At 44.2% G+C, this 27749-nt stretch overlaps 1 protein-coding gene across 2 annotated transcripts in view; it reads right to left on the bottom strand.

Annotated features, from left to right (window-relative positions):
• Positions 1-674: 674 nt before the first annotated feature.
• Positions 675-27749, bottom strand: part of WDFY4 (WDFY family member 4) — an 821140-nt gene continuing 794065 nt past the window's right edge. For both annotated transcript variants that reach the window (XM_085608765.1, XM_085608766.1), the window contains 3 exons: positions 19985-20096; positions 10585-10705; positions 675-1323 (listed from right to left, as the gene is read on the bottom strand). In XM_085608765.1, the coding sequence (XP_085464891.1) occupies positions 1257-1323; positions 10585-10705; positions 19985-20096 (300 nt within the window). In that variant the 3' untranslated portion in view covers positions 675-1256. The remainder of the gene's footprint in view (positions 1324-10584; positions 10706-19984; positions 20097-27749) is intronic.

The raw sequence follows: 27749 nt of genomic DNA on the forward strand, positions 1-27749 counted from the left end.
CCAAGTGCAGTAGATGTGTTGTGTCCGTTAATTCACTGTGTGCGTCACCAGGGCAGTTATAATTGAGGCCTACGTGCAGACCTGCTTCCAGAGAGTCCTCCATACCCAACTAATGCGGAGAGTTAGGATGTAGCTGTCCAGTAGCCCCCGTAGCATATGTGACACCTTCAGCTACTTCTTGCCTCGCAATGAAGGGCACTGTGCACACTGGGACCTGAAAGTTTTGTTTCTCATTCTGAATAGCTGCCTACAAGTCCAGAATTGCAAAAAAAATTGTTGGCAAAAAGCTACAATTGACTGACAGTGCTATCCTTGGCATGGGGAAGCATGGAATTCATGTTGCCTCTGGGGCATATATGGGGCTTATAAGCTTTTTATGAAAAGGGTCCATCTGCCTTCATCTATAGGTATAATACATTCACAATGGTGATACGTTTCTTGGTGTAGTTGAGAAATTTGTAGGGTGGTCTCTCAGTTTTGAGCACAAATCAACCTGCACTAGTCCAGGGAACTCCATAAAGTTATCTTATACTAATTCCTTCCCATAAGACAGTGTTTTTTCTTGAAATGCCTTGATGCCTATGAGTTTAAGAAATTAAATGTTATTTTTAGCCAGAAAACTGATGAATATGAAGAAGGTCCCTTCCGAATGTATGAACCAGGTCACTGTCAGCTTTTGTTCAACTCATAAATTGCTTTATTTCTCACTCTGTATATTATTATATCTTACAGTGTACCTCTTAATTTCATGTTATTTTACTTATTACAGAACTACATTCAAAGTCTTTATTGCAATGATTTCATGAGAGTAAGGAAGTTAATCGGTAAATCTCAGTAAAGCAGGTTTAATGATGTTGGAGGGCCATGTTGGGGACTTCCTAAAACAGCTTCACACTCTAGCAGGGTCCACGTTCTGAAGCGCCTCTGTGTCTCGACGATTTTGCGCTATATCTGGCTTAGGTTTTGAAGAAGTAGGAAGAACCTCCAATGAGGTACGGCAGGGCGTCTTGCCAGGACCTGACTCATCCTGTGGATCTCCACTGCAGAGAAGGACAGCAGTAATGTCCAATCAGGCCGTGACAGGGAGTAACACTTCTGTACGACCCTCCTATCTTTTTCCCAAGTGTCTGGACCAGCAGGCTAGAAAAGTCTGTCTTTGAAAAAGGGTTCCCTTTTTTTGAAGTCCTCGCACCATATTCCTTCCTCAGGTGTCCGCAGGAGTCAGGAGGTCAAGATGAAGTAAAATCCTTAGACTCCTACCCATCAATGGACCAGCAGTACAGCTTCCCATTCTTATCCCCAGCTAGCAGTTTTGTGTGGTTTCTATAGAGAAAGAAGAAAAGTAATAGACATCAGTATGAAAATTTGGTTCAGAACATTAGAAAGTAATGAGAAACTTTAAACTTAATCAAGTGGGCCAAGTCAACTGGGAATATACGCCCAATGATCACAGTCAAGGAAGAGAGCTCTCAAGAAAGTGCAGCCTATCAGAGCCCGAGAAGATGTATATAGCTCACACAGCATTGTATAAACTCAAACACTTGCCCAACGGGAAATCCTTTTTTAATTGAACACATATCCACAGGTGGTTTTATCCACAGGAAATTGTGACTCCTCAATTCAAAATTTTCTCTAAAATAGGGAACTCAATTACATCACTTTTATAGTAGTTGAAGTAGACTTGTCCATGACGACATGTTTGGCCTAAGATGGAGGTGACCAGAACCTTCCTGAGCTAAAGCCAAGAGTGTTTCGAGATATAAGAGTGTCTCAAACCTACAAGGCAGGAGAAATATTTGTAAGCATGCCAAAACTGGCTTTGCTGCTGGGACCTCAGTATGTCTCTTACTTAGAATGTCCCCGATGCTGGTAAGTAAGTCTAGAGTGATGACCCCAGTGATAAGTCATAGCACTGCAGCAGTCTTGGTGGGAATGACTACAACAATTGCTTTTTAATGAACATAGTCCAACGCAGTGGGACTGGTCAGAATATCCCCCATAAAAAGGTACAGTAAAAGTGTCTAAAGTATTGGTTCTACAGCAAATGCTCCTGGCACTGGTCCATGTAGGAATTCTGTTCCTGCTCCTGCTTCCAGTTGCCATGAGAATGGCTTAGCAATGGCCCTGTTAGGAATTATCCAGCATTTATCTTAATCTTAAAATTCCTTGTATTGATACTAGTGGGACTAGCCCTAGCATTGACCCCAGTTAAAATGGCCCAAGCATAGGTCCTTGTCATCAATGATCCTGGTATGAATTGGCCTTCTAGCGCATTCATTCGAGGAACCACAGAATAATGGGTCTAGTAAAACTGACCCCTAGCAGTAGCTTTAGTAATCATACCCACAACATTTATCATAGTGAAGATGTGCCTGCCATCGTTGACTTTGTTGAAAATTTCTCCACCTTCAGCACTGGAATTTGATACAACCCTCAGAGTTCGATCCAGGAACAGTGCCTTCATAATTGTCCCTTTTCAGAACACACCTATATCACTCCACCAGAGATGACTGCACTGCAATGTTATCTAGTACAGGTCCAAGTGAGAATAGACCTATTAACTTACTGCTCTTGCCCATACCATGCCCATTAACGTAACTTGAACCTACCATACACAACCTTGTTTGAACATATTGGACAATAGAGGATCGTACGACGCCAGTAAGGTTTTAAGACAGTGCTGCCAGTAAGGAATTCTGCATCTCCACTTAGCCACAGGAATGCTCAGAGACCTGGTAGGATTAGGGTATTAGGTTATGAGGATTTGCGTTACAGAGCATTGGAATTAGCGTATTTCTCTACTAGCTTCTGCAAAATATTCTTGCACATTTGCACTTAGAATCTTTAGAGCATTTATTTCTGCTGGAGTCTTGGAGATTTTCTGTTTGTTATTGTGTTACTGCTCATCTAAAATGTTTTGCAGAAAGCTAGAGAAATCCCTTTAACTGATGAGCTCATTCAAGTTATTGGACTACACCATCTTGTGCTAGGAAAGTTTGAAAATTCTTTTTTCTGCTAGTACCAGATCTCACCTCAAAGATCACAACCTCTCCTTCAGAAGTAATATCCCCACAACCTAACAATATCTAATCTCCTGTGAATAATCTATTAATACCACCAGCCATTTGCATTAATTCACATACCACACCAGCCCCCCCAAATAAAGAAAACCCTAACTCCTATAATTTATTCTACCACGTAGAAACTCGAGTAAATGCACTAATATGGTGTCCCTGAGAGCACAGGATGAATCCCAATAACCTCTAAAAACACCACTGCCTTGGGTTCCAGAGGGGCGTGTTGCCTGGCATAAAGTACATCATGCCTTATCATGGGTAGTAAGCACTAAATGTAATTACAATACAAACCTCCCGGCCCACACTAATACTATTATTATGACACTCAGCAGTTGGGCAGTCAATTGGAGTTCATACAGGTTGCATAATAATATCCTTATATGGCTACACACTCACAAAAGACAAAACTGGTAAGTGTCATGTCTATCACCCAGTACTGCAGCAGTCCACAGCAATAAGCTCTCCATCACCAAATGAACAGTCATGAAGAGACTGAAGAGGTTTGCCACAAACCACTGGCCTATGGACGATTTTAGTTTGATCCATCACTGCAGGTCCCAGTAATACGCTACATACTATGACCACTTATTGACATCGCACAATGAATATCAAATATGGAATGATAATACTAAAGTGCATCTCAGCAGATCTCTCCACCATGACTTCCTCCTCAGGACTATAAACTTTAAACAAAATATCTCAGAATGGACATCACAGTGCAGTATCAAGCAAACTGGACTATGATCACAAGAAACAGCATAAAGGAAAATAATGAGCTGTTCCAAGCAGCCAGTTTACTAAAAACCCTAACTGTGTGCCTTTCGCTCACACTTCTTCATCCATCATACTGCTAGGCATTGTGTCCCATAACACGGTAAGCGCACGGCATGGAAATACTTCCCACATAGGATCAAAACAAAAAACACACACTTGCAAACACACACAATATATGGTGTAACATGCTACCCATGTAGGGAAGCACTTCAGCGCCTCACATAAGGGTGGAGTAGTAAGAGCTATATAAAAGTTGAAACTACTGTACAAGAGCTCAACATGGAAAGTGCTAAACAGAGACTGGGAACAACAGTCTTTTCCCAAGACGTTCATTATTTCTTCACAATCTGGCTAGTAAGGGTTGTCAGCTCAAAAGCTAGAGAGCGTAATCAATATGGGGCCACCAAAAACTGAAATTATGCTAGTGAAGTGTGTGAATTATCTGTTACGCAAATCAATTTTGCAAACAAGTCCAAAATGTAATATGCCTGGGCAAATCCAAGATGACAAAGGTCACCATCCCACTAAGCCTAGGCTATGACGCTGGGGGTGTGAGTGGGAAGTGTACTATGATATGCAGAGTCTCCTCCCACACATAACACTAAAATCCAGTTTTAAGCATGCACTGTACCCACAACAAATCCAGCAACAGATGTCTGGTAGTTCAAAAGCAAGGTCCTTGAGCAACCACACAGGGGAGCAACAAGAATTGTCTTAGCATCCTGATCTCTCCTTTCAAGTGTGCCCCAAGTGTTACATGTGGCTCAACAGACCTGTTAAGCAGGATTTGACACACTGATGTCAAAATGAGGTCCACAACCCCCACCCTGCACAAGTGTTTAAGCTCTGAGGAGTCATCTCGGTCTATTCAGGTCAGCATATTATTTGCTCCAGGGAGGCATTTTACACCTCATTCACATCTATTCAAGGCAGAGCAGAGGCTGGAAGAAGTCAGAGAGCTAGTGCAAATTATTCTCCAGAAACTTCAGGCAGGGAAAGGGTGACTTATCAAAAAGTTACTTTCCTTTAATATTTATTAAAAATACAAGTTCACCATTGAATTAGATTTTTAATAGCTATTAAAAATGCTTCCCTTTTCTGAGATTCAGTATTACTATTTTAATCTGTACTCTAGTTTTGTATATAGGACTGCCACTGTGAACCTGTTTATAACGTATTGCTGTGGGGACATAGTAGCATTAATTTTCTACATGGACCCTACTTGTGGGTTACAAGACTCACATAGGGATGACTTACTAGGTTTTAAAAGGGAGATTTTCACCTGTCAAAAAGAGTTATACTGCACGATGTACACCGCAGCAGCCACACTACATAGAGTAGGCATGTAGCCATGTTTGCACTGTCACTGTAGTGGATGGCACAATAGGCGCTTCAGTCTACAAGTGGCATTTACCTTCCTGGCCCTGGATACACTTTTTGCACCATATATAGGGACCTACAAGTAAGTTAAGTATACAAATTAGAAATAAGGAAACTCAACCATGCTTAAAGTTGGAACACAGGCACTGTACCTTTGGTTAGCAAGGGTAAAGTGCACAGAATTTGAAAGCCAGCAAAAAGCCTGGGAGGGACATCATGCAAAAGATGATAATTTCCTACTTCAATTATAACATGCCCTGTTTACAATTAACAGAAATCCTACCCTCGTGCATCTAGGCTAAAGACTTCTGGGTACTGCTGTGTTTCTATTTCATCCACTCTGGTACAGCACCCAGCACCACCCTCGACAATTGAACCCAGATCTATAAGCATGACTGCACACAGCAAATGCCCGTAAAGTTCAGCACCTAACACAGATATTGCACTGTGTAGGACCCTGCACTTTTTACGTGAGGTACACTTTCACCTGTCTGAAGTGATACATAATATTCACCCCCTGAAATATTCAGTACTTTGTGATATGGAGTGCACCACAGTACGAAAAATTATTTATGTCAATGTATCCCTTTCCTTCCTTAGGTTGTATCTTATGTAGTTATGATGAAATATATATTTTAAAAAAACACACAGCAAAAATATTTGTTTGCATAGTTTCCAGGCATAACATTAGTTTATGGTTCTTTCTTGCTGACAAGACAAAACTTAGAGGTATAGTTGAGTGTCGTCAGCACACTGTTGAAGAGCAATGTCCCTTTGGCTTTGTGACTGAGAAGATAGTAGGCAACAAACTCTCTCCACAGTGGTAGAGAGGGGTGTAACTTATTCAAACAAACTCCTTCCAGTCACGGAGATACGGAGTGAGCCATTTCAAAATGGTGTCTGAAATGCCCATACACAAGGAAATGTCTCTCACAGTGCCAGACAGTAAATAGCTAAAAATGCCTCTAGGAAGTCCAGGAGCACTAAGATTCACGCATCACCCTTGTTGGCGATCGTACGGGCATCATCAATATTCTGGATTCTAGCATTTTTTATGATGCGACATTGGTGCAATCTGGATTAGTAGGACTGGGGTAAACTGTAATGGGTAATGTGCGCTTGTTGCTGGTTGGCGACGGTTCTCTCAAGATGCTGTATGGCAGGGGCGGCTCCTCCAGTAGGGCGTAGGAGGGTCGCGCCACTGCTTTCTCGCAGTGCGAGAAACAGAAACATAAAATGGTATTTTTAAAACCATTTTATGTTTCTGTTTCTCGCGATGTGAGAAAGAAGAAGGGTATGCCTGGTTGGGGAGGAGCGGCCCAATGCTGTGGGCCCTGACTGTTTGGTCGGCCCTCTGGGGCCGACCAAACCAGTTATGCGCACTCTGCATCTTCTGTATGTAGGCTGCATGCAGCCTACATAGAGAAAATGGCCTCCCCATAAGCACCTGGCTGGGCGCTGTCCCCACCAATCACAACACTGCCATTGCAGCGTTGTGATTGGCTGAGGAGAGGGGAGGGAGGCTGCCTGCTTCCTGTTCCTGCTGGAGGCAGGAGAGCAGGAAAGCAACAGGAAAACACGGGACCCAGCCAGGAGCGGAGGAGGCGCAGGACCCAGTAAGGTAAGTTTTTTTTAATTCCTCCACCTCCCCCTGCGCGATCCCCCCAACGAGCTCCCCCCACCCACGAGTCAAGCCAGGCGCGAATGCTGTATGGTACAATGTCAGTGCTAGTTGTTATATCCTATTGATGGGCATTAACCTGTCATCATGATAATGCTGCCTGTTATTGCATGCTGTCTATAGAATACTGATCTTCGTGATGCTATATCTGAAATGTATGAAACACGAGGGAGTGTTATAGCTGCTGATTAGTACACCCAGTCTATGGTACGGTGAACTGGTTGATCTGTTAATCTTGCTTGTCATAGCTTCTTAAGTATAGAAAACTAATCTAGATGGCGACATCTGTCATGTACTATGCTCTCTTCTATTGGATCGTGCTTCTTGGTATATTTTCCGTCCATAGAATATTAACGACAGTGCTGTTATCTCCAATTACATGACGTTGCCTCACCACTTTATCACTAAGGGTCTCAAGAGTTACTTCGGGATGGTCCCATGGGAAGAGACACTTTGATAAATTGGCATTTTGGACACATTTGTCCAAGAAATTAGCTCAGTTTCCCCTAGTGGCATCATATCATGTGGTGAACATTGTAGCCTTAATCACATCCCTCTGGAACGTCCGAGAGACATGGGTTAAAGAGGTTACGGGGGAGTCCCAATCACTCTTCTGCTACACAACAGCGACAGTCTTTATCCTGCAAACACTTGCAATCAAAGACACAAAAAGTACAATTATATAAAAAAAACTATAGAAGAAAGAAAAAAATATGAATAGTTTTAACAAATTAAAATAACAATAAATATGAGGTTCAAATTATCTAAAAGTTGAACAATACAAAACCCGGGAGATACCTGAATTAGCTGCCAAGTAAGGTACACATAACGTAATTTTTAAAATGCTCTTTGCCTAATTCTCCACATGGGCATTGAAAACATCGAATCTGCGAAAACCACAAATTGCTTATTATCAGATTTAATATTTCTAAGGGCTTCTCTGAAATCTCTATTGCCAAAGTTTCGGCAGAGCGACACAATCCACTTGTTTCTTACAATACAGTAACTGGGGCAAGCAAACAAAACATGATCAATCGTTTCGATCCATGTCACACAGAATGGGCAGTGACCATTGCTTGAATTTGCCAATGGTCCCCACCTGGCTATAAACGAGGCAAGCGGTAGTGTTCCATATTTAAATTGAAGGAAGAGCTTCCTGGCAATGCAAGGCTCTATTTCGTCGAGGAACTCTTCCCGCTGATACCCATCTTTGGTCGTTAAAAAGGCTGACGACAGGGAGCCCAAGTTAGGCGGGCGTTGTAATAAGCCTAATTGGTGTTGCCAATAGGCCCTCATTGTCTGCCTTTTTTGACACCCTGCTAGCCTCTTCTGGGGCAAGCCACAGATGATCGAGTCCAATATCAACTAATGTGGATCTCACAGGCCTGTTCCACGGGAGATCACTTCTGCTTCACTTCAATCTCAACCGGAGGAATACGGTTCTGCTATTATTCGTCTGATCAGTCTTCACAAAGGTGAGCAGAAGGATGAAGATTTACGTTTTTGATAGCACTGAAATGTGGAAATGTTATTGGTCAGGCACAGTACCTAATTACGAGTTGCACTGTACTGGGGCCATGGTAAAATTGCATGCAATGTTCCTGGTAATGTCCTGTAAAATATCTCCAGTATCATGTTATTAGAAGTTGGACCCCATGGAAAAGGGAAATACTGGGTTGTACCTATTTTTCCAGTTGTAAAACAAAAAAGAATTTACAATTCTATGGGGTTTATCGCATACATTTACTAGCTGCTCTGAGCAGGTGGTACGTATATGTGCAGGGTTTGTGTGGGTCAGGGGAGGGACGGAAGTGACGGAGTAAGATAAAAAATCTTGTTTCTAGAAAGTGGGAGCATTCTGTGCTCACCTGTTATCAAAAAATAAGGTTTGAGGCTGGGCTGCTGCACCCAAAGTTTCTTGTGATTTTTCTGGCTGAAAAAACGTATTCAGGTGAATCCCACACCCGTTAAAACCAGGCACGGCAACACCTAACAACTCATTACCAGGCGTAGGGAAATTAACAAATGAAAAGATGAGTTAATTTTGCTCAGTCTATCTTGTAATGTTGGCCATTGTTGTTATATAATACACCAGTATCCTCCTCATGTCTCCATCAAAAGCTGTACAATGAGACAAAACTTCTTTTTTTTTTTAAATGATGACACCAGCATGGCTGGCCCTGCACTTAACATTAAAGATCCAATATTATTTATCAGTTCTGATGGTCTTAGAGCTCTGTTTCTTTGGGACATTTTATAACATCCAAAATATTCTCGCTTGTGTTAGCTAACAGAGTTCCATGTACGATCAGAATCATGAAGGTATAAAGCAAAACAAAAAAAGGACTGCAGCAGACTTTGGTACTGTCCCACCAACATTCATTTCTTCTCAAGTTCACTTCTTTACACTCATATTTAGATCAGTAGGATGTATGCCACCCTGCTTCTGACCTAGTCCCCCAGACTCTGTTTTTTTTATTTATTTTACTTTTGCAGTCTTACCTTTCCCCCCCTGACAAGATTGTAAAGCATTTTAAATTTGCCTTGAAAATGGCCTATTAACTCTACCTGCCAATCTCAAAATTGTTCCTCAGAAAATAGCCGTCATCAGTCACCTGTAGCTCATGCAGAGGTCTATCGGCAAAGAACATCCTACATCGGTGGTAGACTACAATGCCGCTTGCCATAGGGATCAAGAGAGCATTACCACGGATCTCAAAGTTATATCCCAACTCACGAATATAAATGAAAAACTTGTAGAATATGGACAGTAAAAGACAAGAAGGAATAAGATCCCCTACCAGCATTGGTCATGGAAGTCTCTTGGTTCCAATAGTGAACCAGCTCTTGAGATTACTGTAAATTTGGTGATTTCCATAGGTCACAATGTTTAAAATTTAACCTAATAAAACGTTGTTTTTTTATAGCCAATTTTATTGAAAGTTTTGCCGGAAGACACAGCAGAACACAGTGCAGTGTTTGGTCGTTGTACAAGCACGGCATAACAGCAAGCTCAAGCATCAACAGTATACAGCAGTGCATCATCAGATCGATAAACCATAGTAGTTCCACCGTTTCCCCCATATACGTTTGTTTTTCTTCGGACAGCCACAGGCCTTAAAAATCTGCTTCTCCTGATGGACACACCAGTCCACCCCTGCAAGACAACTTCTAACAGTCGGTTGCTCCTGTTCTTTCAAAACATTGGCCACATCCCGCTTGGCAACCAGACAAGCTGTCCCCAGAAAAGCACGCTCAGCTCTAGGGCCCCCCACCTCCTCCATGAGCCACATGAAGCGTTGGCTCCAGGGAGCTGCCTGGGACAGTGGAGAGTATTCGACCCACCTTCTCCATAAACCGTAGTTTTTATCTGTTATGCCTATAGCACATGCTGCGCTGTTGCCTACTGTGTAGCTAAAACCACATCTATTGTCTACTGTACAACTTCTACAACGAATTTCAATGGAGAATTTCTATTTCCCTTGAGGCCTGTGGTAGTGGTAGCCCTATAAAGTCCCTAATCAATCTTTTCAGGTGTTCTGAAGCCGGTAGTGGTCCAGCTGTGGCAGGACTGTGTAGGGACCACCACACTGAAGATCCCCTCTGCACTCCTTCTCACACTTCTGACAGGTTACCCACGCCGCATGTTCCACACCACAGAACAGCTCTTACCTGGATATGGCCAACGCCGTCACTGCAGGAAGCCGGGAGCGCTGCCTTCCGTCCGAGGCCCCGCCCACGCGCAGCTCCGCGCACAGCTCCAGCCTCCGCGCGCCTCGCCTCTCCGTCTCACCTGTTGTTGTTTTGTTTAAATAACAAATAAATATTTAGAAACTGTTTTTATTTATGGTCAGCAAGTTGTTAAATTGAGAAGAATATATTTAATCTCGGCCGGCGCGGCGGTGGGAGAGGCTGGGAATTGAATTTGCGGCTCGCGATAGTTACATGTGCTGACGCGCCTCCGCTGCCACTGCGTTCCAAATTGGATTTGTGGATTATTACTTTCGAAATTGGATGCCTAGTTCAGCAGAATCGTCCATCAGCGTTTACGGACGGAATGCTTAATAGGCCGCCCCAGAACACCTTGCTGCCGCGACACTACACGGAGCATAATTACAGGGCGCGCGGAAATTCCACAAGCACCGGTTTTATCAATTTACCCAAATCCTCTCACCGCCCCGGCGATAATTAAATGCTGCGAGTATTTAAAAATTAACCCTAGTTCAGTAATTGCTGCTGCCACTGTTGGTAATACTAATGATTACATTTTCGGATTAGTTTTAATTCGCAAAATTAGATGTCAGTTAATATGGCCAGGCAGTGATACATAACCATATTTAGGAGGGTCGAATGAGTCAGTCTGCACCCTTTTAGTAGTAGCTCACTCACCACATATTGAATGGTGTATTTTCTTGGCCAGTCACCGGGTCCTCACTCTCTCTCATAGCTTGTTTCATAGCCCACTCACCACATACTGAATGGTGTATTTTCTTGGCCAATCACCGCCCCCCCTCTCTCACAGCTTATTTGATAGCTCACTCGCCACATATTAAATGGTGTATTTTCTTAGCCAGTCACCGGGCCCTCCCTCTTTCACTCTCTCTCAAAGCTTATTTTATAGCTCACTCACCTCATATTGAATGGTGTATTTTTTTGGCCCGTCACCGTCTCGCCCTCTCTCACTCTCTCTCATAGCTTATTTCATAGCCCACTCACCACATATTGAATGGTGTATTTTCTAGGCCAATCACCGGGCCCACCCACTCTCACAGCTTATTTCATAGCTCACTCACCACATATTGAATGGTGTATTTTCTTGGCCAATCACCGGGCCCCCCCTCTCTCACAGCCTATTTCATAGCTCACTCGCCACATATTAAATGGTGTATTTTCTTAGCCAGTCACCGGGCCCTCCCTCTTTCACTCTCTCTCAAAGCTTATTTTATAGCTCACTCACCTCATATTGAATGGTGTATTTTTTTGGCCCGTCACCGTCTCGCCCTCTCTCACTCTCTCTCATGGCTTATTTCATAGCCCACTCACCACATATTGAATGGTGTATTTTCTAGGCCAATCACCGGGCCCGCCCTCTCTCACAGCTTATTTCATAGCTCACTCACCACATATTGAATGGTGTATTTTCTAGGCCAATCACCGGGCCCGCCCTCTCTCACAGCTTATTTCATAGCTCACTCACCACATATTGAATGGTGTATTTTCTTGGCCAGTCACCGGGTCCTCCCTCTCTCACTCTCTCTCATAGCTTATTTCATGTGGCACGTAGCTGTTTTTACATGACTTTAGGCAAAAGAGGGGCACTGTCGTGCTGCAGTGATTGCTTAGTTGTTTCCCACTGATTACATTTGGCTACCTGTGTGAGGACCCACAATCCACAAAATGAGTGTCCCTCCCGTTCATGTGTGTGCACTAGAAGATCTGAATAGCCTGTGGCTTAATAATGAAATATTTTATTCTGCATTCGCAAGAATGTAATTCTGGGATCATATCCACAGGACCGTGGAGATGGACAATGAATGTTGCCGTTCCACACACAAAGTTTTCATTTGAGTCCTCTGAAACTAGACAAGGAGCGTTGTGATGCACATGTATCGGGGCCAGATGCAACAGCACAACATCTTGGCTATCAGTGCTTTTACTCCAGGCACACTACAACTCAAACCTAGGACTCAGCATCTCAGCTCTGTGCTCAGGTGGTCCAGTGGTATCAAAAGATTCAAGGTTCAAGTTTAACTTTGTTGGAAAGAGGACCAGAGATTTTCTGTGTTGAGAAGCATTGAATGAACAATTAATTGATTAATTGCCTTTTCTTTTGCGCAAAAACAGCTCAGCACTGACCAGGAGGGAATTCAAAGGGGTCCTACATTTCTACAAAATGTAGAGTCTTAAGCCTTTTTTGGAACAGCACTTCTGGTGTTAAAGCAGTTACTTCACCAGTTTTTCCAACATTTTCCCTAAAGCTGGGAGCAGAGTTATTGGCCTAAAATTGCTCCTCAAGATGGAAGGGTCAGAATTCCTCTTCTTTAAGAGAGGCAGGACCTGTGCTTTCTTCCAGTGAAAAGGGATGGATCCTGGTGCCAGTGACTTATTAATAACCTATTAATTACTGGATTCGTCGTTAAATCCACCAGTTCTATGCTATGGGGTGGGTGTGGAAGGCAGGGATCTAATGGTGATCCATAGCTCTCATTACAAGTAGCTGATTTGGAATAACCCAAAGAAATAGCCTCAAAAGTGTTCAATACTGGGCCGTCCCTCATGGAGTGACCACTAGGGTCATAGTCAGAAATGCCTACCTTCTTTTCACTATCAAAGTGGGAGTAAGTGCCCTCCACGTTCTTGTGGAAATACTCTGAGAGACTGTCGCCCAAAAATTGTGATGCTGCAACTTTCTGTTGATTTGTGGCTGGGGATAGGAAAGATCGAACACTCTTAAACATATCCTTTGTCCTATTAAATTTATCCACGTGACTTCCCAAAGCCGCCCTGTGCTTGGCCGATATTCTTTCATGTGACTTTCAAGGCCGATTTATACGCTGCTCTGACATCCTCGTCAAACTGCTTCCTCCACTTTCATTCCAGTTGCTTGCAATGCCATCCAGGGGAAAACCAGGGTGCAGAAGGTTGTTGTCTTTTAGTTAACTCCTTACTTAAGGGGGCACATTTGGGGTGACGTGGTGTGCAAAATAGCGATTGATTAAACCCAGATTTGTGACTGGGGGTGAGTGTTTGATAAGTTTCCACACTCCGTCCACCATTTTATTTTGTGATGTTGACATTTTTCAATAGCCTGGAATGAGGATGTATTGAAAGTCAAAACCACAGTCTCCAGATTCCAAATAAGGCTAATTCAAGATGAGTTCGAGGCCTCTGATAGATTGCTGGGAGATATTAAACAGCTGTCTACCTTTTTGAGGGTTAGAGAGATGTTAAAATCTGCCTGCTTAATCTTATGGCTGCAACCTTTGGTTCGTGAAGTTGCTGCAATCTCCTACACTTCCTTTTTTCCTCGTTTCTTAGTTCTGAGTTCCAAGGCCTAAGAAAAATCCCTTTTGGAAAGAGATTGTTATTAATAAACTAAATATATAATACTTAGGAAGGAGATCAGTGCCAGTGGTCAGCCTATTTAAAGACCCACCCTGGCTAATAGCAAATACCAGGTGGTTAGACCCATGTGGTCGCCCGCTGGAACCTCTCAAAGTAGAAGTAAAGGTCCTCACTCGGGTGTAAGGACAGAAAGGGGTTAGGTTGGAGTTTTACTTAAAAGATATGTGTGGCTCCTTATTGTAATCTCAATTGGTGCATCAAAGAACTGAGACCTAGAGTCAGAGCAGATGTTAAAACCGAATTTGTGCACATTCTTGAGTACATCTGAGCGTGTACAGACATCTTAAGATACACATTGAGCCTAGTTAATTTCAGGCTTCCTCTAAGACAAACAAACTTTCCAACTTTTAGTTTGTGGACGTTTTCATTAATTTCTATTGCGTAACTAGGCAATGGTATTTTTGGGAAGGTTTGCCGCTGTCCTGTGAGTGTGTGCCATGAAGTTGAGGTACTCATGACCAGTATTTGCAAGGCCAGTAGGTCTGGGTTTTATGTACTAACTATGCAGTGTTAGCACATCAATGTGTAAAAAGTGGGAGGGAGCCAGCGACAATAGACAGATAATAATATAGTTATAAAGTAGTGCCTTATGCAGTTTAATGTGAGCACTAGAGTGGATGTGGAAGGATACGCTCAAACAACCAATAGCATTGGGAGAGAGATGACTACCTCAGCGAGATGAGCAAAGATATGATTGACACAGTGTCAACCCCTTGGCTTGAAGAGGCTGGCCGAAGAAAGACAATGGTCGAAAGGGGTAGACCCAACGTCCACTTTATGTATATTGCAAGCAATAGGCCTGTGTGACTGTTGCAAATATTAATGTTCAAAGATATGCTGCTGGTCTCTCTTGCAATATAAGTGTGTGGATGTGTGAATGTAAGTGTGTATGTTTCTGCATGTGTGCATGTGAGGTATCTTGAAAGCAAAAATGATAATGAGTGACGATATGTTCTACAATCCACTTGTGCGATATAGCCCAAATATCTGCACTATCACCGTGCTTTTCCCCATCATCATGTTTTGTGAGCCCTCAAGACTGAGAAACAATTCACTCAATAAATCAGTAAGTATTTGTATAGCGCAGCACTGTCACCCCTAAGGGTATCTGGGTGCTGAGGGTGCAGTGTCTCTGTCGAAAAGCCATGTCTTGAGTATCTTTCTGAAGTCCACCAGGAAGGGTACTGTTTGGAGTTGGAGGGGCAGGCCGTTATAGGTCTTGGCAGCGTTGAAAGATAAGGAGCTGCCCCACTGCGGCTACAATGGATGTGGGGGTGGGGGAGGGAGGCAGAGCGAAGGAGTCTATAGGGCAGGTGGAAGTTCTGTTGCTGGTTGATATATGATGGATCATGATCATGGAGAGCTCTGTATGCGTGTGTGAGGATCTTGAACTAGCATCTCTTCTGGATGGGGAGCCAGTGGAAGTTTCTGAGGTGAGGGGTGATGTGAGTCCATTTGGGGAGGTCCAGGATGAGTCATGCTGCAGTGTGCTGTATAGTCGGAAGCCTTTTGAGGAGCTGGGTGGAGATTTCGGGTTAGAGAGCGTTGCCACAGTCAAGGAGGCTTGTAATGAGGGCTTATGTGATGGTCCTTCTGGTGTCGATAGGGAACCATCTGTAGAGTCTGCAGAGCATGCAAATGGTGTAGAAGCAGGAGGAAGCAACTGCGTTGACTTGTCATTTCATGGTCAGTTGGCTTTCGAGGATTATGCTAAGGTTGTGTGCATGGGCTGTCGGTGTGAGACTTGGTCCGAGTTCTGCTGGCCACCAGCTGTGGTCCCATATGGAAGTGTTCTTCCAAAGATCGGTACCTCTGTTTTGTCAGAACTGATTTTAAGGCAGCTGTCTCTTATCGGCAGCTGTCTCTCATTGGCAGCTGACTCTCATACATTTGGCTATGTTGGTCATGGCGTTTAGGAATTTGGTTTTGGGCGAGAGAATTAGTTGAGTGTCGTCTGCATTGGAGATTACGTTGAGTCCATGGGATCTGACAACGTTTGCTAGGGGGGCCATGTAGATGTGAAACAGGGTGGGGCTGAGTGATGATCCTTGGGGTACGCCGCAAATGATGTTCGTGGGTGCGGAGGTGAAGGGGGGCAGTTGGATGCTCTTGGTTTGTCCTGAAAGGAAAGAGGCGATCCACTTGTGGGGGCTCTGCTGTATGCTGATGTTGTGGAGCCTGTCGATGATTGTGTGGTGGGAGATGGTGTTTGAACGCAGCAGAGAGGTCAAGGAGGATCTGGACCACTGTTTCACCACGATCGAGGAGAGTTCTGATGTTATCTGTGGCAGCAATCAGCTTGGTCTCAGTGCTATGTTCGGCATTGAATTCTGTTTAAGAGGTGTTAAGTAGGTGGTTTTGATCCATGTATTCGGTGAACTGTTGGTTGATGGCTTTCTCAAGTACGTTGGCTGGGTATGGGAGCAGAGAGATTGATTGGTAATTTTTGCGGTCGGTGGGGTCGGCCGTGGGCTTCTTCAGGAAGGAGATGACCACTACGTCTTTCCATAGGTCTGGGAAGCTTGCTTTGTAGATGAAGATGTTGAGGGTGCTGGTGAGTTCCACGCAGATCGGGTTGGCTCTGAGGTGGAATAGATGGTCAGTGCAGGGGTCGTTGGGCACCCCAGAATGGATGGACGACATGATGGTTGTGGTGGTCTGGGCAGTGAGCGGTGACCAGGAGCTTATTGTCTGGCTGGCGTTTGCTGGTTGGTTGAGGTTGTCGAGGCTGAGAGTGAGGGGTTGGGTGTAGAAGTTGATGTAGATGGTGGCAATCTTGCTGTGGAATTAATCTGAGAGAGAGTTGCAGAGTTCTTGGGGGGGTGGATGGTGTTCTCTGTGGCTGTCGGGTTGGAGTATTCTTTGACGATTTTCTTTGTGTGGTTGGCTGCGGTGTTGATGTGGGCGATGATTGCTGCTCTCCTGGCTTCCTTTATGCTCTGATGGTAGTTGCTGAGAGCTGCTTGGTATGTGGCTCTGTCCGAGGGGCTCTTGGTGGCGCACCAGCGTTTCTCGAGTAGGTAGCTGTTGCACTTAGTGGTTCTGAGCTCTGGGGTGTACCAGCTGGCTTGTTTTGAGGTTATGATGGTTTTGAGTGGTTTGAGTGGGGCAAATCTGTTGGCGCATTTGTTGATCCAGGTGGTGAAGTTCTGGACGGTCTGGTCAAGGTCCGCCGAAGTTTTGGGTTGTGGGGCGCAGAGGGCATGTGTCCATAGAGTCTCAGTTACCTTGCTCCTGCTGAAGTGGGGGGGTGCTGTGGTGCTTGGCAGTCGGGGGGCTGGGTTTCAGAAGTGCAAGATGGCGTGGTCAGTCCAGGTGAGTTCTGTGACATGGGTGAATTTGATTCTGTCGCTGGAGGTGAAGATGGTTTAGTGACCAGTTGGGTGAGGCCAATGTTGTTGAGGTTGTCCAGAAGGACGGTAGAGTTGAATTCATTGGGGTAATTGACGTGGACATCAAGGTTGCCAAGCAGGATGCAGTGGAGGGAATCGATGGCAAGGCGGGGATGAGGTTTGAGATGGCTTCGCAGAAGGGTGGTCAGGTTCCTGTGGGTGAGGGTGCCTCCTATCGTGGTCTTGGGGTTGGTTTGTAGTCGAGAGTTGAGGTGTTCCATAAGAGGCGTATGGTTGTCATTGGTGATGGAGCATCTGATGGTTTCTCTGAAGATGATGGCAATGCCCCTGCTGTGTTTGTCGTTGGAGTCTTGGTGTATCATCTTGTAGCTGTCGGGAGTGGCGCTGGTGATGTCGGGGTTGAAGGAGGGGTTGAGCCATGTCTTGCTGATGAAGACGATGTCCGATGTCTGTGGAGAGGGTGGTGATGGTGTCCCAGATGTCCGCGGCGTGGTTGCAGAGGGAGCGGGCATTGATCAGGCTGCATTGAAGCGGTTCTGGGTTGGTCGTGGTCTTCTGAGTAAAAGTGGCATGGGATTCATCTGGGGCTGTATTGCAGGAGAAGCGGCAGTGGATGTAGGTGAAGGTTTTTGGGAAGATTGTGGCAAGGATGTGAAGCAACTGGTGTTTCGGTATCTGGGGTTCAGGTCCAGGGATTCCTTGACAGTGTATCGGCGGGTGGGTCAGGGGTCCTGGCGCTGAGCGTAGTCCATGTACGGACCGGTGAAGGCTGGCTTGCCTTTGGTGTGCCTTCAGCACACCAGTAGTGCAGCCATTCAGCGGCTTCCATATGTAGCCCTAGGAGGTGGGCGTGGCAGTCAGAGAGGTGGGAAGGCGGAAAGCAGGAACAGCGGTGGCTGTGCGGGGCACGAAAAATAAACACATAACAAAATGCAGGTAACCAAATAGAGGCCAAACAACGACAAGACAATGTTAAAAGTTAAATACCAACAGGAATCAGACTAAAATGAAATACCAAAAGTTAAATGCCAACAGACTTCGGGCAGAAGGAGCGAACTGACGGCAGCGGTGACTGGATCGTTGATGCTGATCGCAGTCTCAGTCACGGAGCTATGCGGCAGAGATAGGGAAGTGGAGCGCAAGCCCAGAGGTCAGGGGCTGTACTGTGTTTAATCAGCTTAAACGGTGCCTGATGCCCCAGGTTAGTAGCTTCTAAAAGCCAAGAAATGAGATGAGCACCTGAAGCAGAAAACATAAAAGAAGAGTGACCAATATTGAATCCCTGAACATGAGCCGGGACTTCAGTAACAATACTTAGTTCTTCGCTTCAGAGTTGTCTTTACTGATTCTCATGTTTGTTGGAGAGAAATAGAAGGATGCAGAGGAGTAGGCTGAACATTCTCAATACTGAACAAGAATGGTCTTTGCTTGAGAACCTGGCCGTGAGGATGAGTCTTGCTGAGTGACCAACTGCGATGAAAGCCTATTGGCTTCATATTCTGATGGAGTCATCTTGATAGGGGAAAATAAGACATTTAAGACTGACCACTCTCACAAAGCAGGACCTTCCTATCCACAGCCAAGTCAGAGACAAGTATGAGGTCCCTATTCTGATATTCTGTAACTGAGCTGGATGAAAGGCGAGTTCTTTTGAGATTGACAACAATATTTACACATTATTTTACTTTGTTTTCCCATCAAATGTCATCACTACAACAGTGTGTAGAATGTGTTGTTTATTGTTTTCAGTTTACGTCGTATTTATTGATCTACTTTGCTGTAATGGTCTAAGCTTAGAACAGAGTGTGTGTTCTGGAGTCTCCTTAGCATTCTGTGCTTGACACTTGCTGAGACACTCCGGCTCCTGCAGGACCTGTTCCTGTTGTCGGCTCTGGTAGTTCTATCTACTAATAAACTAGGTGTGGTGGGTGCTATAGTGCCTCAAGTCTCTTACCACACAATGATAGCCAATGCGGTGCTGTGCTTACCATCTACCAGCCATCTTCTCTATCATAAACGTGTTCACTGATTGCCTCTGGTGAACAATGTCACCAAAAATGCCTCCTCTAAAATGTGCCCTTTGTGGAATCCGATGTAGGACCTCTTGCCGCAGAGATCACCATTGTCCCTGTGTCATCATAACCAGAATGAACGCCCACAACAAAGGTGACAGCCCCATCAGATAAGTCAGTTTTGATGCTACAAAGAGTGCAAGGTCTTGCTGCACACCTCTTCATCGAGCATAACCTGATGTTTCTCAACAATCTTCTACACGATCCAAAATTCTGTGCCTTGTATCCGTGGATGCCCATGTACAGGTTCCATCTTTACCTCTCCCACCCGAAAACACCATGCCGGCATCTAGTGAGATGCAGGCTTGTTTGAGGGGAATGCGGAGTGCATGAGCCTCTTCTGGAACTCAATTCCTCTTTCACCTCGAACCAGACCATCTCGGCATCAGGAGAGGCCTAAGGATGCATCTATTTAGATGGCCCCAACCTCACCTGTATCTCTCTTACCCCCTTCTGAATGCCATTAAGCAGCCTTTCATTAGCAAGAGCACCACCTAAAAACAGCAAATGTATCAATGTTACCTGTTCTGCACTTCTGATACACTTCTGCAGTAGCTTTGTTGTCTGGGTTCGACGCAGAATTATTGCCCCGTGAAGACACTTCATGATTCCGTCCAGACTGCATTCGCCAAAGCTAAAAGAGCAGAGACACCATTACCGATTGTATTGTTGGATCCTATCAAATTTAAACTAAAGGTCAGTGATACTCAACTTGACCATAAGAGGACTGTCACAGTGGAAAGTAACAAGAAAACGTAAAAAGTTATATATAAGTCGGAGTACCAAATGTTTGCAGAGCCAAATGCCGGTTGACGCACCTCGCAGTTAATAAATTCCAGCAAGATAACCTTTGTAAAAGTAGATGGCTGTGCAAAGGTAGTGATACTGTCCAAGTGATCAGTGGTTACGCTGACAAATAATGATGCTTTCACAAGAAATCAGCTGTGGTACGAAAAGCGTGGAAAGCGCTTTTAGACAAGATCAGCTAGTAAGAGTCTTTTCAATTAAAGCGCAAACAGAGTAGCCAGAAACAAACCAAAATCAGCGAATTCTGTTAACTGTGATCATCAAGTACTGAAAGATGCCTGCTTTTCAATGTGATGGAGGACAGAGATCAAGTCCACAAAGAAGAAATCGATGGTTGCCATCAGCAGAGATAGACCGAGAAACAGAGAGTAAAAAAACAGACATAAAGGAAGAGAAGAAAACTGAGGCAGAAGAGAGACATTGCACCAGCAGAAAAACAATCCTAGTACACGGTAAGAACATGCAAAGTGACCTGCATACATTTTGGTAATACAGCACTGGTTTGTGAATTTTAAGCTCATTAGTTCAAAAGAGTTTGCTGTAATACATTACTCCTATTTGTTGCAGCCCTGAAGATAACTCTTAACTTAGTTGTTTTCAGTTGTGCAAATAAAAATAACTCCAAATGACCTACTTTTATGCGGGTGAAGTGTTTTACCATAAGGTGCCGCAACTCTGCTTTCAGGTTGGCACAAGCAGTATGTTCTGTGGAGCTGAGGCTCCACCTGGGTAGCCCCAACTACGACGCTGGGTAGACCCCAGAGGTATCCAATTGTGGCTGAGGATCATATTTGACTGCACTGTACCCATTTATGGGTGGCCTGCTACATCACATACTGCGGTATCTGGAAACCACCATCTTGCTACTCGCTGGCCTCACTGACCCACCCTCTACTGGTGCATATGTGTCAAAAAACACTTCTTGGCTGTTGCAACAGTATCAGCACACCTACACGCTCTATTGTGGTGTTAATGTTGGTTTCCTCAAGGCTAATCATTGATTGAACTTACAGACCCACTACTGTGTGCCTCCTTAATTGTCGAAGGAGCACCCAAATTCCCCTTGTGTGATTTCTCAGACCCGCTGCTGTGGTGCTCACTTGGTTTCTCAAGACTACTTCCTTAGTGCTTCTGGATTGACGCCATAGCCCTACTACTGACATGTCTACTCAGTTGTCTCAGGGCTGCACTCACACCTGTTCCTGACTGACAACATAGAGTCACTACTTTAGTGTTTCATTATTTATTTAGTAGGTGGCATAGGTCCATGATGTGGTTTATATCAATAACCATGTCACTCCTATGTTCATGTTATAGGCCCACTTCTGAGGTAGCTTTTAAATAGTTCCCAAGGCAGCACCATAATACTGTTCTTGTCTGTACAAGAGGCACAGATATATGGTAGAAATTGCAACTTTTTAAACAATTCCCAAGGCCACACCATAATACTGTTCTTGTCTGTACAACAGGCACAGATATATGGAAGAAATTGCAAATTTTCTCCACACTAACAAGTTGTAGCCGCCACTGCTAGCCAAAAGTCCAATACTCCATAGATAAGAATTGAGATCCATAAAACAATCTCCATATTGTCTTGGGGTAGCTTCTGCTGTTGCTGAAGTCCCATCAAAGATATCGCATATCAAGTTGAAACCCATCTTCATCTAGGGAACCATCCAAAAACAGGGAATATGCCACTCAGATGTCATAATTATCTCAGGAACTTACAGTAGAACTTCACTATCAATTTCTAGCTGCCTCTGGTAGCTTAGCACCCTCTGTGCCTCAAAGTCAAGAATAGCCTTACCAATCTATATACACCGACTTACATTCCACCAAACAAACGTCCTAGCTCAGTTGAACTTCCATGGCTCCAGATTTTCCCTTCACTCTTAAAGTCATTTGGACCCCATGCCATGTACCGCAACAAGCATCTCAAGCAGATACAATAGCAGCAATCCACCAAAGTGTCTAATAAGTCCCCTGGAAATTATCTTCTCTCATCACAAGACTCTGTTTCTTAAAGTTGACCTTATTGCTACAAAATGTGCAACCAACCATGACCACATTTCGACACAAATATGCCAAATATGTTCCCACTTACTATGCCAGACAATTGACTGGCCATTTGATACCTACTTCAAGCCTCTACACATTTCCTCTCATCATTCACACACTTCATCTCTTACATGAATCAAATGTATCCCTGCTGCACTTATCTTACCCCTTTCTCCGATGTTCATTCACCTCATCTTAACCTCGATCCCCCTTTCTTCTTGCCTACATATAAACACCTACGTTTTTCTCTCCCATGTCTCACCTATCTATCTCCTTTCCCACTACCAAAGTATCTTCATTTCCACCTTCACCCTTTTTCATTATGCCCCCTCCCCTCTAGGACTCCCAACACTGACCATATTGAATCCAGCCTTCCACTCCATTCTCCATTACCTTCACCCACTCACAGTCCTATTTTTCTGCTCTTCCAACTTGTTACTCCTACTACCCCTTCTAGTATTCTATCAGTATTCACCAGTAATCCTTTTTTCACCAGTGTAGCTCTCTACTTCCTGCTGCTCTTTCCCACACCCCTGAAACCTCCACAACTGCCATGAAACCCCCCTCATCTTGCTTTTACATATTCTGTACCCTTCCTACTACCCTTACTTTCACCTCACCCCGTTTTGCTTCTGCCATCTTTCAATGTCCATCTGATGCCTCCTATCTTTTCACTTCTTCAAACTCCTAGTCTCCTAACCTACGCTCCCTCTATCCTCATAGACCTCCCTCCAATCATGTAATTAGCTAGACTCAAAGACTGACCCTACTCTGACTCCCAACTGAGTCTATCTTCTATTAAGAGTGAATAGAAGATAATTCACCGACTGTCCTTTATCCCCACTAACAGAAGATCTTTGAACAGAAACCACTGTAAAGCCTACAACCTCCTGCAAGAATCAGACATTAATCTGCTTTTGATTGTGGAAATAAGGCTATGATTCTGGGCCAATCCTTGATTAAATTATACCTCCTGCTTACAAAATTCTTATGAGAAACCACACTAAAATGAAGGCGGGAGAAGGAGCAGCTGTAGTCTATGAAGGCTCAATATTTACAAAAGTCACCCTAAACTGTTTATCACTTCAGCATGCCCATCACTGCTTGTCCAGTGCCTGTTCGGCCAGTACTCTCTCACATCCTCCTTCACTGGTCCTTTCTCCTCATCTGCAGACCTCCCCTTTGCAGTCCCACATTCCAGACCACGGCATAGACTTTGACTAAGATATACCACTAAAACATCCTAGTTTTCAAATACCCGTGGCTTCAACACCAGATTTGATAACCTGTCTTGTCGAGTCCCAAAAGTCTGCTATCCAACTTGGAATCACTGGATCTAAGTTAAATGGACATCTTCATGAACAGCTCAGATGTCATCCCAGCCAGAACCATCATCAGCCACTCACTGGAATCTGGCATATTCCTGGAAGAGCTCAAAACTACGTATGTCACAACAGTTCTGAAAAACAGACTAATTCAACACTCCCCGGTATCTATTGGACAATCTGCAATGCCCCTCTTCTGGGAAACTAGTTGGAAGAGCTGCTTGTATTCAACTATCATCATACATGATCTGCCATTGAAACAGGATTCTACCCAGGTAGGCGTACAGAATCAACACTAAATACAACACTGGGTGCCCTTAAGACAACCGTAAACTCAAATCAAACAGCTGCACTCCTACTTTTGAATCTTTCTTTGACTTTTGAGAGTGCTTCATCCCTCTCTGCTTCTGAGTTTGGAATCAATCATGAAACATGGCGCTGTCCTCCAATGAACTGATCCTAACAAATCCCTGATTTTGTCTTTTTGCCCTTGCTGCTCTAACACTTTTCAGTCAAACTCTGTCAGCCCTCACTGATTCACTGTCACTCCCCTCCTTTTCAACTGATAACTCAGACCTCTGATAATGCTGATCTCCTCCAACAACTATGTAGGGGACACATAATTCTAAAATGTCAATGCCCAGCAAAGTTAAGATTATTCTTGAATCGACCAATGTCTCCTTACCTTAGATCAGTGGATGTGAATGAATTACCTCAAACTAAACACATCAAAAACCAAGAAACCATTTAGCTCCTAGCAACCTTATGGCCAAAGGAGCTAGGGAACGGCCCACCCCTAAACCGTCACTCCAAGTGAGGAATCTAGGCATGAACATGGATTCAAACCTCTTCCCGCTGATCCTTCAAGTGGACCAGGTTACAAAAGAATACTTTTACACAAAGAGATGCCTATATAGACTCTTTGCTTGAACTCCACCGAAAGATACAAATCACAATCAGTCTAGTACTCTTGCAGCTGGACTATACCAACTGTAAATTCATCTTGCATCATCTAACCATGTGATTGAAAAGCAAATGAGAAACTACCTCGAGACAACTCCTCAACTTCAGTATCAAATGACACATTTACCTGCTCTTCAGTCTCTACATTAGCTACCTGTGGAAAGATGGATCACCTTAAACATGATGCGCATAGCTTATCGTGCCATCAATCGATCATGATTTTGCTTCTTTCAGTATCAAACCAGAGCACTTCGATCGAGGTTGGCCGCACGCTTATTTGTACCCTCCTTCAACAAGTCTCCTTTTTTTGGGGGGGGAGAGGAATGGGGGACTCCCTCTCAATCAAAACGGTTAATATATGGATCTCTCTTCCAGAAAGGATAAGAATTATTGACAACCTTCTCGAACTCCAGAGAGCTCTAAAATGTGGATGCTTCCCACGTCTATAACTTCGATATTATAATGAATGCCACAAATGGGTAGGTGTCGGCATGCACTCATGCACTATTCCTGCAGTTTTCTCAACGCTGCATGCTTAAGCACAGTGCCACTGCCACACCATGTGTACAGCATGTCTCCAAACCTCATGCACCCTCTTCAAACATAGCTCAATCCAATACATACACTCCTTCAACCATGCGCTCTGACGAATGAGCCTAGGACCCTGATGTAAATCGCTTTGCCTCGTGATTCTAGAGGGAGTATGTAGGGATGTTGCTGTGGAGACAGGAAAGAAGGGGACTGTCCCTCCCAAGCATAAACCCCTTTTGAGGCTTCCACTGGAGATGGTGCTGAGGTTTTTCATAGAGCAGATGAGTGTGCACATTGTTTGGAAAGGGTTGATAATCCCTGGGATGTCTCTATGCAATGGAGAAAGAAATGAAAGATTATTATATTCAGGAAAGACAATTACTTGAACAGGGAGTCAACCCAGTGACAATTGTCTTTTAATGAAAATCTTGAAGTTCGCTTCCTCTGGACCGTGTATTAAGATTAGGAGCAATGTGAGGGGAGATGGAAAAAAATACCTATTAAAATAATGTATTTTGTTACAAAGATCAAAAAAGCATTCCTTTGGGTCTCCATCATTGATAAAGGGCTGCTTTACACGGTACAACGAGCCTGCAACATCATTACAGACCCGATCGGTTCAGAGCTGAAAGAATTCAGGGCGCGACGCACAACAGAGGCTGGACACAGTTCAATTTGCGCATTACACTATAATCAGCCTCTCCGTGTGTGGTGCAAGGGATGATCAAAGCCCTCGCACCACAACAAGTTTCAATCTGTTTAACTCGTACATGACGTGCCAACTTTGTACTTGCATACTGGAGATACTTTTCTGGACTCTCGAAAAAGAGGGAATGCTAAAACTGCCGCAAAAGTTGGGAAAACTCGGAAGAAGGGAGCCAAGGATCCCGCGGAAGATGGGGTTCCAGGAAATGTAGGGTTGGGGGGGCATGTGGATGAAGGCACAGAAAAACCACAGTGGGTGTCAAATCTGGTCAGGGATTTGCATTTGGAAATAAGAAATATAATTAAGGAGGAGCTGACCACTCTGACCACTAGGGTAGATAATCTTGCATCTCTATTAGATGATTATATTAGTAAGGCAGGACCTAGGGAGAAAGATCCCCACCAACAGACCAAGTCCCTAGCTCATCCAGCCTATCTAAGAAATGGCCATGTTTTAGAAACCACTTGTAATTCGACTCCACAAGCTCAGAGTAAAAGGGAAGATGTGGCTATTTGTCAGAATACATCTAATAAACCAATTAATACTATCACCAGCCTAGACAGTCAGGAATCAAGTCGGAGGCGGGAGACAGGTAGACAGCAAAGATCCCCAGTAGAAGAACCCCAAGCAGGAACAAATATGCAAAACTTGGGTTCAAAGTGCAGAATAAGAGAGGGGCAAGATCTGCGAAATGTGGCATTAGAGGGAAGCCCAGACTTACCATGTATAAACCTCCCCCGACTCTACACCATATGTTTTGATTCTAACAAATGTACCAGAACTCAAAAAGGGACAAAGGGAATCGCATTATGAGTTAAAAAATAAATGTATTTTTTGGCTGTCTAAACAACTTCAATTTTCCTATAAGGATGCGAGTGAGATTTTATTCACGCGCAGGGTGAGGTGGGTGGGCCAAAGAGCAAAAGATGTAGATGGCGATACCACCGTGATCAATTTTAGAAATCCACAGGTTGTCAGGACACTCTTAATGCGAACCCATTATAGGCATGAAGGGGACATCAGGCCCCTTCCATTGGGGTACTTTTACCCGCCGAGATCGGCTCCAGATAACAATCCATGGACAGTCTGTGGAGTAGAGCCCAGACGTCCGTATGAGCAAAACTGCACCAGGGGGCAAGAGTACACAAATCAACAATTTTTTAACCTTCCATTTGCAACTAGATATGCACCCTTGGATTCCATTGACTGCCTAAAGTCAATACAGCAATTAAACTCGGAATCAAGAGAAATAGAACAGACAGTAAGGAGGGCCGAGGGAGTAGAAGCTGGCCATAGTGAAGAAATGGAGAGTCCCCCCCCCCCCTAAATTTCACTGTATTAAGTACATCATCAAGATAGTACAAACTCCCATAGGCCAACAACAGCTGACTCCAGTATCTACAACTACTAACCCTGTCCATTCTGCCATCGGGACTAGTATTAAGCCAACTGCAGTAGTCTATGGCAATATAAATCAACCTTTAAACAACAAACCCATGTTCCACGTTTTATCCTGGAACATTGCGGGCTTGATTTCTAAACAAGGCAACACGGAATGGGGATCCCTTATTGATGCACATGACATCTGCATGTTTCAGGAGACCTGGGCCAGAGAGGACACCCACAGATTGGGTTATGCAACTTTTTGCTTGGGAGCCACGAGTGGAGGAAGGGGAAGACTTGCGGGAGGACTTTGTGTCTGGGTCGCTGTGCACTTGGGATGCACTGCAAAACAGATTGCCACATCCTCACGTGACATACTTTGTGCCATACTGAGTTTCCCCACCAAGATTAGAATAACCATAATTAATGGTTATTATCGCCCGGTTACCTACGGCCAGGAGTCATCAACTTTTGAGCATTTGTCGACCTTTTTATATACCATCCTAGATGGCAC

The sequence above is a fragment of the Triturus cristatus genome, chromosome 1_2, assembly GCF_964204655.1.
Source record: "Triturus cristatus chromosome 1_2, aTriCri1.1, whole genome shotgun sequence".
Taxonomy (NCBI): domain Eukaryota; kingdom Metazoa; phylum Chordata; class Amphibia; order Caudata; family Salamandridae; genus Triturus; species Triturus cristatus.